Here is a 16124-nt window from a genome sequence, read left to right as displayed (position 1 = left end):
ACATCGCCATTAGGAGGTAAATGCCTTAAGGATCTAAGGTAATATGTGGCTACAGTGTTTATGTTATTACCGGTCAAAGGAATGTTATATACAGTTGTTCTAATTATTTTTCCTTTATTTTAATCACTTTTAGTGCAGATGCCTTAGTGATAGATATGGATGTAACTTTGCACGGACTTTATTTTTTGAAAACGGTCTGAATTGTTGTTACATTTTTATTTTTTAAAAAGTGCTTTTAATATAATGTGCACAGTACAGGTTATTAATGTAATACGTTTTAAGATATGGTTGGTTAATATAAATATATATATATATATATATATATATATTATATATATATATATATATATACACATACACACACACATACATATATATATATATATATATATATATATACACATATACATACACACATATATACACGCATACGTTTCCCTATAAAAGTTGGTTTTAGCTCCCCAATAGGAGCGCTGCCATTATTGCATTGATAATAAAGGAGAAAGTTGCACTGTTTTCAGTTATAATTTTCTATAAAGGGGTTGTTTACAGACTAAGTCATAGTTCCAAAGAGAATCACAGGTTTATGACATTACACAGTTGATTCTAAATGCAATATTCTTTATTGTAAATTACACACTAGGCAATGCAGATTGTAAGACATAATACAGGTAAAACCCAATATTAATGCTGCACTACCATGCAGTTTTCATTAGCAGAACTGCTCAATCTAAACCCCTTTCAGGTGCATATAACTTTGCATGGACAAATTTTCTTAGAAATGTGACTGCTTTGTGCACAGCAATGTGCCTTTAAAGGGACATTATACATTAGCTTTTTCTTTGCATAAAGGTTTTCTAGATGGCCCATTTATATAGCCTATACAGTTTGTTTGTTTTTTAAAAATTAAACAGTATAGTTTTGCCAATTTTTAAATAACATTGCGCTGATTTTCAGACATTTAACCAAGCCCAACGTTTCAGGAGAATACCGATGTATACCTACTCTAGATTGCTCCTGTTTGTCTAAAAAGAGTATTTTAATATGCAGAGGAAGTGGGAGTGTCTTCTCTTTTTAGTATACAACCACTTTCAGTAGGTGTTCCATTTAACCTTTTCAACAGAGCTAAATTGGGACTTCTAAGTAAGTTTTTAAACAGTTTTATTGCTGGATTTTTATATCATATCTGTGCATAGTTATTTCTTTATAGTAGTGTATATTACATGCAGTTTAATAGAAAATTGGTGTATACTGTCCCTTTAAGAAATTAAGGCCACAACCGTGATGTTGTTCTATTTCACAAACTCTATACACTTTACAGATTTCTCATTATTTTAATAAACAGGTTCCAAAGGTTTGACCCTATATTATCATATAGCATTATCTATTGATCCCTTTAAGATTGGAAGAGTCAGAGAAAAAAAAAAAAGACAGAGAACACCTGGACACGTTAGCCAAAACTTTAATCAACCCTAAAGTAATATATTATGGTCCTCACTCATTGGAATGTCATTAAATGAAGAGCTTACTGACAAAAGTATCTTACAGTATAATTCAATGATTACCAGCCAACTAATAAATACTGTAAATAGTTTTTTTACATATAACATATCAATTGCTTTAAAGGGAAATGAAACTCAAATTTTTCTTTCATGATTTAGGTAGAACATACAATTTTAAAATGTTTCCAGGTTTACTTCTATTATCAAATTTGATTCATTCTCTTTGTATCATTTGTTGAAGGAGCAGCGATGCACCACTGGTTTATAACTGAACACATGGGTGAGTCCAATGACAATCGGTATATATATGCAGCCCACCAATCAGCAGCTAGAACATAGGTTATTTGCTGCTACTCTGAGCTTTCCTAGATAAACCTTTCAGCAAATGATAACAAGAGAAGAAAATGAAATAATTGAAGTAAATTGTAAAGTTGTTTAAAATGATATGCGCTGTCTAAGTAATGAATGTCTAATTATGACTTTACTGTCCCTTTAATAAACATGGACATCAGATTAAAAGTGCTACACACACACAATTTCTTTTTTGCCCTCATGCATGGTTTTCAGTATAAATCATTAAAGTTCTATAAACATATCAGGGGCTCAATAACCCAGATGCCAGTGGCGCCTCAAACATTGCCTTGGCATCTTGATTTTGTGGGACCTAGCATCATTAACCCACACATGCCATGCTGTCCAGGGCAATTTAAATAGGTGCATTAACACCCTGCAGTTGCTTGCTGCCAGACACAAGCAGTAAAACATTTTGCAATAGGTTTATAACTGCTTTTAAATTAAGTATAAACAGTACATTAAATTGTTTTTTATTCTATATATATATATATATATATATATATACACACAACACACACACACACACATGACCCCTGAAAGGTAAAATTGGAAGAGGGCAATCATCCTCAAACTTACCAGTGTTTTTGTGACTTTTCAAAATATAGAGAGGGTTTGTGCTGTCCAAACTAAAGATAGCAGATGTTATGGTCATTTCCGCCTGTGGCTATCAGTCCCTGTGGATAAGTGTCACTTGGTGGTATGATACATACAGAAGAGACAAAGTTGGAATGTCCACTCATACGATGCAGTTCAATAAAACCCCCTGTTGGGACTGAACATATAAAAATAAAAAGGCGTTGGACAGCATAATAATAAATAAGATTTGTTTTTATGTACAATAGATGTCCCTATACCAAAAAACACTTTTTTTATACTTGTGAGTCCATACTAGATGAATAATAAGCATGATACAGATATTATTTCTAAACTGATAGTGGAATTAACGCAGAAAGGAACTGAAATAAGATCATGCCGAGAGGATGGTTTGATAGTAACATCCCACACAAATCCTGCAGGGGTGTGCAAACTAGAAAAACCCAAAACAACAAATAGTGCAACACTATAAGATTACTTGTCATAGCCACAAAATTCCACTATATCAAAGAATTCCACAAATCCTCTATGATTAATTTTCATACTAATAATAATTTTGGATAGATTATATATATAAATAAAATGAATAAGATTCCTCTTCTATTTAGAGTTTTAAATTATAAGAACCCATTATTTTATTTTTTTAAATGGTGAATGCAAAGCAATTTTAATATTTTTTACGCAGAAACAGGAATAAATATTTGAGCTTAAAAGTAGGGATAGACCAATATCGTTTACTCAGAGCCGATACCGATTATTGACCGCCTTTCAGGCCGATAACAGGGGCCAATATTCTGTACATTTAAAGTTTTGAAGAATCAACACCAATTTCTACACAGATCTGGTATAAACTGAACATGGCTTATTAAACATTTTAAACATTAAAAGTAACAACTGGAAAAACAAAGTGCTTGAAAATTAACTTTCCCAAAACATAGAAAAATGGCATAAATCCCCTTAAACTGCACACGGATATAAAATTAAATTAAGTCATTACTACAAAGCTAGACACTACACAATTTTTCAGTACTCCCAGTTAAGTAGAAAAACATTGTGTAGAAAGCATAACATTTCAGCATGTTCTCCTGTTAAACAGCTTCTGTTTTTTTCATATATTGCTGCCACTTCACTAAAAACACGCTCACTTGGTACACTTTACAGATAGGGTTAAAAGTGTATATTTTGAGAATATATATATATATATATATATATATATACATATATATACATATATATAACACACATATATACATATATATATACATATATATATATATATATATATATACACACATATACACACATATACACACACGTTGATTGGAGTAGCCGTGTAGTCCCAGAGATTTAGATATCAAAATAACAAGAGTATTGCATTGAGCAATGATACTTTTTTTATTGGACTACTATACATTTATAAGTTGACAAGCTTTCCGAAGAGTTCCTTCTTTATCAAGTATGAAGCAATACGGACCTATTCAAATGGAATTTACAGATATCTCTTAAAACACAGAATAGCTAAGATGATGTAAATGTTTTTTTTCTATGCCCATGAAAGGGGAAATTAAAATATTTAAATTACAAAATCGTCAAATATAGCAGCTTTAGTGAAATGTTTTGCAAATGTAGTAAAATTGATCAGAATGCAACAAATAATGTTCTATTTGTGGCAGCAATTAGCAAGCAGATTGATTTTATGTATTGCTTACCCCTATAAACAAAATCAAAAGTAATTTAGCTCTGTGTACTTTAGGGAAACGATGTAGCTATAAGGGCCACTTAAAGATCACATTTTCCTTTCACAAAATCATATATATTTGTTTATGCAAGTACATCTACAGGCCAGCCATTGGGGGTATGGTGGTTGGTAACTGAGCTCCCAGGAACACCTGGGCTTGGACTCTTATCAGTGCTATTTATTATTAGATGCTTTGTCCAGCTTATATGTGCTATAGATTATTTGTGTGATGATGTGTCACTAATACTACATAGTTTCCCTGAAGTACACAGAGCCAAATTTCTTTTGATTTGCTCCATATCAGAAATAATCGGGTAAGTTTCTGGCCGATACCGATATTTCAGAAATTCCAAATATAGGCCCTTAAAATCGTCCCTCTCGCGATATATTTGTCTATCCCTACTTAAAAAGGAACATAAGAAGTGCAATGTAGGCAGTCTACCAGCCTTGAAATCACATGATTTTTTTAATTTGTTCCAATGTTAACACGTTTGTGCCATCACAAAGGAGTTAATCACATAGATAAAGGACATGAAACTCAAAATGTTTCTTTTATAATTCAGATAGAGCATTCAGAGTTTGAAAGTAGACTTGCCTAATTTACTTCTATTATCATTGTTTGCTTGTTCTTTTTTGTATCGTTTGTTTGAAAAGCAGAGGAATGGTAATCTCAGGAGCGTGCACGTGTCTAGAGTACCATATAGCAGCAGTTTGGCAAGAATGTTATCCATTTGTAAGAAGCACTAGATAGTGTCACTATTTCCTGCCATGTGGCCCTTAGACACCTACCTAGGCACCTCCAACAAAGAATACAATAAGCATGAAGCAAATTTGATAACTGAAGTAAACTGGAAACTTTTTCTCAAATTGTATGCTCTATCTGAATCACTAAAGAAAATGTAGGGGGCATCTTATCCTTTACAGTCAGCTCTAGAGCAGCAAAGTACTACTGGGACCTAGCTCAACACATCTGGTGAGCCAATGACAAAAGGCAAATATGTTGTGTAGCCACCAATCACCACCGACTTCCAGTGGTGCGATTGCTGCTCTCGAGCCTACCTAGGTATGCCTTTTCAAGAAAACAGGGAGGTCTTAGTGAGTATATTGTTTAACATTTCCAGACTTAAAAGGGACACTGAACCCAATTTTTTTCTTCATAATTTAGATAGAGCATGAAATTTTAAGCAACTTTCTAAGTTACTCCTATTATCAAATTTTTCTTTATTCTCTTGGTATCTTTATTTGAAATGCAAGAATGTAAGTTTAGATGCCGGCCCATTTTTGGTGAACACCTGGGTTGTCCTTGCTGATTGGTGAATAAATTCATCCACCAATAAAAAAAGTGCTGTCCAGAGTTCTGAACTAAGAAAAAAGCTTAGATGCCTTTTTCAATTAAAGATAGCAAAAGACCGAAGAAAAAATGATAATAGGAGTAAATTAGAAAGTTTGCTTAAAATTGAATGTTCTATTCCGAAATCACAAAAGAAAAAATTTGGGTTCAGTGTCCCTTTTTTCTGTTTCTAAACATCCATGGCAAAATGCTAGATTTATCATGTAACAATAGTAAAAAATATAGACTAGCTTCTCATATAGATTAATTTGCTCTACACAACCTGTTATTTTTCCTGGCTGTGCTCAATGCTTTACTTTTCCCATAGGCGCCTCACGGTTTGTTTTTTAACAAAGTTTCTATATAGACATTTTGTATAACAAAAGGACAACTATGACCAGTGTGTAGAATGTGGCCTTTGGTATACTTTTAGGACCAATAATGCATTACTCCACCACTGTATAGATGTGATAAACAGAAGTGGTGACCAATGTTCCCTTTAAGGCCAGTTTTGGTGAGGGGCCCAGCAGTGAAACAGTTAATTAGAGCAATTAGCAAATACTACAACGATGGCAGACCGCAAAGTGTGGGTTCCTTTATTAACTGTTTCACTGCTGGGCTGCACACAAAACTGGCCTTAGAGGGGAACACTTTGTGGTGACCATTCATTCTACCAAAAAACTATTTTATTAGAAATAATAAAAACACATTTGAAAGGTGCACAATAATTGTTTTAACTGAGAAATACATGGAAATGTCAGTGTACTTCCAAAAGTATGTCTGCATTATGGAACCTGACAGTAAGATATACGTAGTTAATTCTGCCTCATTATACAGTGAAGTCATTGCTTTAAATGTCACTTTTTTTTTTTTTTAAGTGGACAGCTTTTCTGAAGCCATAAACCTCAAACTTTTATGTATAAAACAATATAGAGCGGTTTTAAATATGCATTTTGCTCTTTGGTGAACTCCACCCACTTTGTTCTTTTATTTTTAGGCATGAGAGGACAAAACGTGAGTCAGATTTAATAAGAGACAAGGAAGAAAGCAGATATTTACATCTCCCCCCAAAATGTTTTAAATATGACCTACTTCAAACAGGATTTGAGAATTTGCCCAAAACTTACACAATGCAAAACACCTGATGATAGGACAAATAAATTATATAAAAATACACAAAACCTTATGTTACAGTGACAATTAAAAAAACTCTTGTATAAAGATTGTGGTTGTCTCACGCTCCCTATAGAGATAGACATAAGAGGTTAGGTGGAAGGCCTCACCAAAGACAGACTTTCAGGTAGATTTTTAAGGGGAGAGTATAACAGAGCTGAAGAAGACTTCCACAGGATAGGAGCTGCCAAGAGATGGGACACAAAGTGAAGGTAAACTTTGATGAATAAAAGCCCGTTTTTTTTAAAAATACTATTAAAAACAGGGGCACTTTCATTCATCAAAGTTTAGAAAGCAGCCGTTTGATTAAAAACTTACCTCTCTTCTTTGCACAGCCAGAGCACATTCCCCCACCAGGAGATCCTCTCTTCACAGTACTCATCAAGACTAATCCAGCTTCCTCCAATCACAGCTTTCCCCCAAGGGTAGTCATTGCCTGAGGCCATGCCGTGATTGGAGGAAGCTGGATTAGTCGCTGATGACTGTGAAGAGAGGATCTCCGGGGTAGGGGAAGCTGCTCATGGCTGTGCAAAGAAGAGAGGTAAGCTTTTTAATCAAAACGGCTGCCTTCTAAACTTTGATGAATGAAAGTGCCCCTGTTTTTAATAGTATTTTAAAAAACGGGCTTCATTCGTCAAAGTCTACCTTCACTTTAACCCAATTTTTTTTATTTTATGATTCGGATAGAGCAGCGAATTTTAAGCAACTTCTAATTTACTCCTATTATCAAATGTTTTTTGTTTCTCTAGGTATCTTTATTTCAAAAAGCAGGAAAGAAAGGCTTAAGAGCTGGGCCCATTTTTGGTTCAGCACCCTGAATAGCGCTTGCTTATTAGTGGCTACATTTAGCCACCAATCAGCAAGTGCTACCCAGGTGCTGAATCTAAAATGGGCCGGTTTCCTAAGCTTTCATTCCTGCTTTTCAAATAAAAATACCAAGAGAATGAAGAAAATTTGATAATAGAGTAAAATTAGAAAGTTGCTTAAAATTGCATGCTCTGTCCAAATCATGAAAGAAAAAGTTTGGGTTTAGTATCCCGTTTAGATGGAAGTGGTAATTATAGGGTTTAAAGAATGAAGCAGAGGTGAAAGAGATGAGGTTTGAGATATAGTGGAGTGCATTGTGAAGGGCTTTGAAGGTTAGGGTTATAGGATTTAATTTGATAGTGGAGGTTAGCGTAGGGACTGGCACTGAGGAGCAGCAGTTGAGAGAACAATGTAAAGGATAAGCATGACAGAGCCTTCTATTATTATTTAGTCCTATTATCTTTATTTTAATGCGCCAAAGCGATTCTGCAAGGTTTTAAAGGAGTACAACAAATGAAAGCAAGACAGGGGAGGCAGACTGGGAGAGAAGAATTAGCTAACTCTGCTCCCTAGTGAGCCTACAATCTAAGCAGTAGTTGGAGTCCAAACAGATTGAAGTGGAAATAGCCTCTTGAAGGGTAAACCAATTAGAAGGATGTTGTAATCAAGATGTGATAAGTGGAGCAAAATTTTAGTTGTGCCTTGAATGGCAATGTTCAGGTGTTTGGTGAAAAGGGTAGGATCTGGTGAAATATATGTGAGAGAGAGGTAAAGGGAAGGGCAGGATAAAGTAATACTCTAAGGCAGTGCTTTCCAAACTATGTGTCGGGACACACTAGTGTGTCGGTAGCAGTGTGTAGGTGTGTCCCTGCTTCAGCACAAATTTAAAACATTTTTTTTTTTTTTTTTGGTTTCTTACTTTCCGCCTGCCTGCTACGCATATCACATGGTTGACACATGATTGATACCTAGGGGGGGGACAGATCATCTTAACCTATTGGCGGAGCTCAGTGGGAACTGAAACTATTCCCATTGGCTCCTGACTGCACGTGTAGTCTCCTTAATTGGCTCGTGACTGCATGTGGGGGGGGGGGGGGGGGGGGGGGGGGGGGGGGGGGGGGGGGGGGGGGGGGGGGGGGGGGGGGGGGGGGGGGGGGGGGGGGGGGGGGGGGGGGGGGGGGGGGGGGGGGGGGCTCCAGTAGTGCATTGCTGCTCCTGCTCTTGATATATGGATAGGAGTGAAGCTTAAAAATGCTTGATGATGAAAGTGAGTGCGTTCTAATATTACACCAAACATTCAGAAACTGTGTTCATCCCATCAACCTCATACATCCCATTAAAAATAGTAAGTAGCTATTGGTGTTATTAATCTTTTTTTAAATTCTTGCACATACATACTGTTACTTGTAAATTTCATTTATTATATCATTTATGTACTGTGTCGTATATTTAAAACAAGTTAGTTTAACTCTCCTGTTTGCCAGTACAACTGAATTACTGTGTCGCGAAATTATGTAGGTCTACAAAGTGTGTCACCAACACGAAAAGTTTGGAAAGCTCTGCTCTAAGTATCAGACATAGGGTGAAGGTGTTATTGTGAATTTGTAGACAGTGATGGAGATTTCAGGTGTTACAATGCTGCTAGAAATGGAAACAGTAAAAGTTCAATCTTCTACATATTGGTGGGATGCCATTCATGAAGAGACCTTAGGGCCTGATTATCAAAAACTTGCCAGAATATTATAATGTACCTGTATCTTGTTTACATCCCAAGCCCTGTACAGTAAGGGGAAAAATGGATACACCACAGAGCTGGACGTGAAACTCAAATTTGTAAATTTCATGATTTAGAAAGAGCAGGTAATTTTAAACAACTTTTTAATGTACTTCTATTATCTAATGTGCTGCATTCTCTTGATATTCTTTGATGAAAAGCATCCATGTGCATTGCTTTTTCTTCAACAAATGATATCTGAAGAATTAAGCAAATTAGATAATAGAAGTAAATTGGAATGCTGTTTAAAATGGTATGATCTATCTGAATCACAATATAAAAATATTATGTTTCACGTCCCTTTAAAGTGATGGTAGACTTGACATGTTTTAAAATCAGGTCCGGAATCAAAGTGATATTTTACAGGGACTTTAATCAATCACTTCTAATGAAGATGTGCTGTAATCTTGCCGTGCCATTCTAATACCCAGCGTTCCGGCCACCCAATTTAAAACTCATTTTTTTGTAAGATAGCAGTTTTAACTGTTTGCTACAAAAAAAGAAAAGAAGTGCTGTACAGCTATAGGTGATTAGAGAACAGTTCAAACCAATAGCTCACAAAAAAAAATATTACTCCTGGAGTGGGCGGCCAGAGTGCAGGGTATTAGATTGGCACAGCTAGATTAAAAAGTTAGTTACAGGGCATCTTCATTAAAAGTAATCAAGTAAAGTCCCTGTAAAATATCACTTAGATTACGGACCTGATTTTAAAACATGTCAAGTTTACCATCACTGCAAAAGGGACATGAAACACAATATTTTTCTATAATGATTCAGATAGAAAATACAATTTTAAAACATAAAAGTCATTGGTGAGACAGTCTGTGATAGCATTTAGAATGAAGGGGAATAGAAGACAAGATATATAGATCAAGTGAGGAAAGCATGAAAATAAAAAATAAAGTATATACGCTGTGTATTTTTTTATATATATATCACGTATTTCTTTATTAACAGACATAACATTTCAAAATAAATTAAAGGTAAATTATAATTAACACGAGACTGTTAATAATAAAACTATTATCATATCATACAGTGGCATCTTATTATTTAACCAAACCCCCTCACCTGTCCGGCACCCAGAGGCGCGCGCTCTTGTCACGTGACACAGACACGAACCCCTCGCCCTGTTGTAATTGAAAGCTGGCCAGCCCCCGGACGTCTAGCTCGTGCCCGGGGAGCGAGCACCGCAGCCGGTACCAGCCGCTGTCTTCTCCTGCCTGAGACATGGCGAGACCGGCCTATGACACAGCACCCAGTCGTAAAAGCTACGCGACGGAAGTGATGCTACAGGTGCCCGAAAACTGTAGAAGCATAGGAAGTGACGGCAGTAGATAACTATCAACACCCACAGCCGAAGGGAGACACTTCTAGTACCGATTATACTGATGTATAACACGGTTCAAAATAATGTTATAAAACAAACAAGAATAAAGTGCTAAGACATTGTTTTTGTTGTTAAACGTAACTCAGATTCTTGGCTTCAAAGAGGGTTGCGACCTAAAGTGTTTAGTGCCCCCTTACCATAGATAGCCCAGAGTAACCAGACTCAGTAATGCAAACCCTGTAGCTGCATAATAATATGTAGTAGTAGATTAAAGTTGGTTAGAACAATCACACACAAACAGAAAGTTTTATATACTTTACAACATCAGTTGCAACAGATTATACACAGTGCAGAGAACTAGTCTACAGTCTACACCCGCCTCAGACCCTCTCAGAAAAACTCTTAACAGTAGAGCGCCCTGTCTGTCCTGACGTCATTACATAGTGAGCCAATCAGTTTCTGAATTTTAAGATCTCGTGAGAATAACTGAAAGATCTGATGTTGGCTGGATGCGTTGCCAAGCAACTGAAAGTCCGTCACAATCAGAGCTGGGGCGAAAATAACGAGGTATGCATACTTCTATAATAATACAATTAACATAATAGTGTTACGTTCACCGGCGTTGGGTTATGAGTATTATGCTCACAACTAATGGAGGAATACGCAGTATGACAAACATGCGGATACATATGCTTATGTGCTTATGTGCATATGTCACTTTGGTAAACTCTGAGATTATAGTGTACTAAATTATTGTCTCGTCCATACGGCATTATTTCAGATTTTTGCCAACATTTTTATCTGAATAAATAAATGTGCGTTATGTTATGAGAACAGTAAATACAGCGGGGTTGTCCCTCTCAAGGTTCTGGGGGCAAAATGTGCCCCTCCAGTGCTTTTAACTGACATCTTAATCACACTACTGTTAATCAATTAAACTAGTTTATTCGTTTTTACTTTGTGTTTGCTGTGTTTGCCATATCGGAATTATGAAAGTTTAATTTTGACTTGACTGTCCCTTTAAAGGCTTCAAAATGACCATAATGCAGAAAAAAGCCAATAAAGAGCATTGGGAGACTCCTGGTTTTGTAGCTGAAGCATGACATACAATGTACTTGCAAGCAAGTGTGAACACCCAGTGTAACACAACATTTAAATTACCTGGTACATGCACACCTTGCTTGTTCTACAACTTCTGCAATATGAAACCCACATTTTTTTTCTTTCATGATTCAGATAGAGCATGCAATCTTAATCCATTTTCTAATTTACTCCTATTATCAATTTTTCTTCGTTCTCTTGGTATTCTTTGTTGAATGAGCAGCAATGTACTACTGGTTGCTGACTAAACACATGGGTAAGCCAATGAGAATCAGTATTTATATGCATCAACCAATCGGCAGCTAGAATCTATGTTCTTTGCTGTTCCTGAGCTTTCCTAGATAAATCTTTCAGCAAAGGAGAACAAGAGATGGAAGCAAATTAAATAATTGAAGTAAATTGAAAAGTTGTTTAAAATTGTATTCTCTATCTGAATTATGAAAGAAAAATGTTGGGATTTATGTCCCTTTGAATTTTGTGTGTCATGGTTTCTGCATGTCAAGCCCAAACAAGCCACACTCTGCTCATATTAAAGGGCCACTGTAAGTAAATATTTTCTATGCCTGTTACTAACTACCCCAAATACGCTTTTTATCAATAACATTTCATTAACATATCTCTACCGTATATCAGAAATCTTGGCTGCAAATTTAATTGTTTTCCAAACCCACTCCGTGGGTATCCTTTGCTCTGTACCAATCCGTTTACAATACCTAGGTTTCAAAATGGCGCTTTAAACACAATTTCATTGGTTTAAGTATTTTGAACACACAGTGCTGAAAATAGTGGGCAGGATAACGTGACATCATCGGGGAATAAAATATATAACTTTTATAACGTTATGAAACTTCATTTTGGAGAAAATATAGGTCAGTCGGTTTTAATTAATGTTTATTAACTTTAATATGTTAGTTGTTTTAACAGAAAGTAATCCTTTAAGGTTTTGGTTGTGACCCCTATAAAAGCATATATGTTTTAATATAAAGGTCAAAGTTACATCCTCTACTTACTAACTCAGAATACACATATATTTTAATCAGGATTTGCTATGTGGATTTCTGGTTGTTCTTACATGCTTATTGTGTGTATGTATTTGTGTAAGTGTGTATATATGTGTGTGTGTATATATATATATATATATATATATATATACCGGTATATACATGCAGCAGTGGAAAAAGCACTCATCCGGATTTATAAATGCAAACATTTATTAAGTATAAACGTTTTCGGGGTTGCCCCCGTCCTCAGATACAATTCAAACAATAAACTTCTACTCACCACACTAAATACCCTTATACCCAGTGGATATCCCTGCCTGAAGTGTGTGCAGAGGCGCAGCTTCCCCCAATCGCCATTGCGCATGCGTGAAGGGCACTACGGGTGGCAGCACTGGCCAAATGTCAAAGCTAAAAAGAGAAAAAAGAACAAACACAGTAAAACTAAAACATAACGTTACCATAGTATGTATAGCAAATGTCAAAGGAAAAAACTATGTACTCTCATGTAGGTCACAATCTAGTTACTGGGCTGACATAGCAACATAGAATTAGTACAAAAAACTAGTTAATGATGGAATCACAATAGAAGGGAGCTGATATACGAAAATACTAAGTCAGGGGAATGCAAATCCAAATAATCATATATAAAAAATAAAAAGTAAAAACAGAAAGAAAGCGCCTCATGGTGTAGTATTTTCAACTAGATGTGAAGCATATGCATCGTATGGTGAACAGGTACTCACAGTGTGATGTCACTCTTTGTGAAAAAAGTACAAACGAGCAGGCTGACCTTTAACAGCAGTCAGTACGCTGGAAGGGCGATATCTTATTGGTGGCAGAGTGAAACAGATTGGATGTCCACAATGGAAGTGATACCCCCTTATCCGTATAAGATAAGCTGCATATCCTCCAAAAGGAGCAAGGTAGAACCTCCGGATATTGTGTCGGCTGCAGGGAGCTTGAGACAGAAGGACAAAGAGAAACCTCCGTATGGCGTCTCTGATGCAGAGACTAGCGGTAATTGGTAAATACCCTCAGACTGACCGTTCTGGTATTGTAACGTTGATGTTCAGGACAAGATTGAAAACATCCGAATATATAAAAAACACAATTTTAGTTGAACTTAAAAACGCGTTCTCGTCCGTAAGCTCTTGCCGTTTCTTCAGGTTGGAACTGCCATAGATCTGATGTTTATCACACAATATAATAGCAATTACAAATATGTCACATTCTAAACAAACACTGGCATATTATTCAGAAAGATCCGATTTTAAAATCTATAGTTTAAGGGACAGTATACACTCATTTTCATATAATTGCATGTAATAGACACTACTATAAAGAATAAGATGCACAGATACTGATATAAAAATCCAGTATAAAACTGTTTAAAAAACTTACTTAGAAGCTAACAGTTTAGCTCATTTTGAAAAGGTAGCCGGAAAGCCCACTGCAAGTGGGAAATATCAGACACTCGCCCTTCTTTTGCATATGAAAAGATCCTTTACACAAACAGGAGCAAGCTGGAGAAGGTAGCTGACGGTATTCACATAAAACTTTGGGGCTTGGTTAGGAGTCTGAAAATCAGAGCAATGTTATTTAAAAATAAGCAAAACTATACATTAAAAAAACCTAAAAACTTGATGAGCTATATAACATAGATCATCTACAAAACATTTATGCAAAGAAAAAAATAGTGTATAATGGCCCTTTAAAGAACATCCTAGGATAGTTTATACCAGAGCTCCTACACTTAGGAGTAAGCAAGCTCCTAGCCAACAAGTGAAACACAAAAATTCTAACAGTTGCACTAAAGACAAAAAATCCAAAACTTTTTAAAGTCATTAGGGGTTTATAAATGTGGTAAAAAAGGATGCAATACTTGCAAACACATAACTTCTGGCAAAAAAGTTCAAATCAAACACTAGCAGGAGAACATTTTAAATTGTCAGATTTTTTTAAACTGTAACTCCAGTTTTATTGTTTTACATTTTGGAATGCATTTGTGGAGTCCAATATGTGGGGCGTACCTCTAGAAAAGCTAGGATCCGTTGGGGAGAACACTGGCGTAATTGCAAAAATTGCAAAAAGAAAAATATCAAACATAGTGTACCTTAACACTGCCTTAATAAACACGATGGCAACTATCAGATCTTTCATTTTTATCCTATAGATTATGTCCCTCCATCTACAGATTATGAATCGATTAATCATACTTAGGCAACGTGAGACCTTTTTGGATACACAAATTGAACACCCTTTTCCAGCAGTTCTAAATTCCAATGTAGATTTAGCTGCTTTCAACCAACTGTTCCCCCTCTTAGATCCCGCCTTTTTTATTTTCATTTTTATCTATTCATTTTTTTTATATATCGTTCTATTTATATATTTTTTTTTTCAAAGTGCTGTACGATCATATTCCCCTTACGCCTATTAGATTTGTTTTTAAATTATTTTTTATATATATTTTTTTAAAAGTGCTGTGCGATCATATTTTCCTTACGCCTATCAGATTTGTCTTAAAATTACTTTTTTAACTACGTGGTGATTGCAAAATACTGTTATTCAAACGCTGTTTTTATTTTAGTATGGTTCATTTACGACATGATGAAGTATCATTATAGGTGTACCGATTATCTGAATTTTATGGATGTTGTGTGAATATTTTGCAAATGCGTATATTTTGTCGTTTTTTATCCTATTGTACCAATAATATGTAATCATAGTACCCGTTTTATTGCACTAATATTCAGAGTTCAGTTTTTTTTAAAATAACCTGCAACTCTAATATCTGCTTCATTTTATTTTATTAGTCTTGTACTCTTTGACACTTTGTTCCCAAATTTTCCAAACTAATATTGACATCTTGTATTTAGTTATAACATTGTTACAGATTATGTATCAACTCTCAAGATTGGTCCTTCCTATATCCAATCGCATCCGATGTATACTTTTTTTAAAGCCCCATGGCGGGCATATTTTGTAGCCTGAAGAAATGGCCAAGAGCTTACGGCCAAGTAACGCATTGTATAGCTCAATAAAATTGTGTTTTATTATACTCAGATGTTTTTAATCTTGTCCTGAACGTAAACGTTACAATACCAGAACGGTCAGTCTGTGGGTATTTACATACCGCTAGTCTCTGCATCAGAGACGCCATACGGAGGTTTCTCTTTGTCCTTCTGTCTCAAGCTCCCTGCAGCCGACACGATATCCGGAGGTTCTAACCTTGCTCTTTTGGATGATATGCAGCTTATCTTATACGGATAAGGGGGTATCACTTCCATTGTGGACATCCAATCTGTTTCACTCTGCCACCAATAAGATATCGCCCCTTCCAGCGTACTGAATGCTGTTAAAGGTCAGCCTGCTACTTTTTTTCACAAAGAGTGCCATCACACTGTGATTACCTGTTCACCA

General features: G+C 35.8%; 2 protein-coding genes across 3 annotated transcripts in view; one reads left to right on the top strand and one right to left on the bottom strand.

Moving 5' to 3' along the window:
- Positions 1-10547, bottom strand: part of PLAA (phospholipase A2 activating protein) — a 73336-nt gene extending 62789 nt beyond the window's left edge. The window contains 4 exon segments of the mRNA XM_053702595.1: positions 2433-2490; positions 2492-2619; positions 5227-5234; positions 10344-10547. Of these exon segments, the coding sequence (XP_053558570.1) occupies positions 2433-2490; positions 2492-2619; positions 5227-5234; positions 10344-10504 (355 nt within the window). The 5' untranslated portion in view covers positions 10505-10547.
- A 14-nt stretch (positions 10548-10561) lies between these two features.
- The window catches only part of IFT74 (intraflagellar transport 74), a 414649-nt gene continuing 409086 nt past the window's right edge, over positions 10562-16124 (top strand). For both annotated transcript variants that reach the window (XM_053702593.1, XM_053702594.1), the window contains exon 1: positions 10562-11169. The gene's annotated coding sequence lies outside the window, so the exon portion shown is untranslated. The remainder of the gene's footprint in view (positions 11170-16124) is intronic.

Source organism: Bombina bombina, chromosome 2, assembly GCF_027579735.1.
Source record: "Bombina bombina isolate aBomBom1 chromosome 2, aBomBom1.pri, whole genome shotgun sequence".
Lineage (NCBI taxonomy): Eukaryota > Metazoa > Chordata > Amphibia > Anura > Bombinatoridae > Bombina > Bombina bombina.
This window is presented reverse-complemented; position numbering and strand designations above follow the sequence as displayed.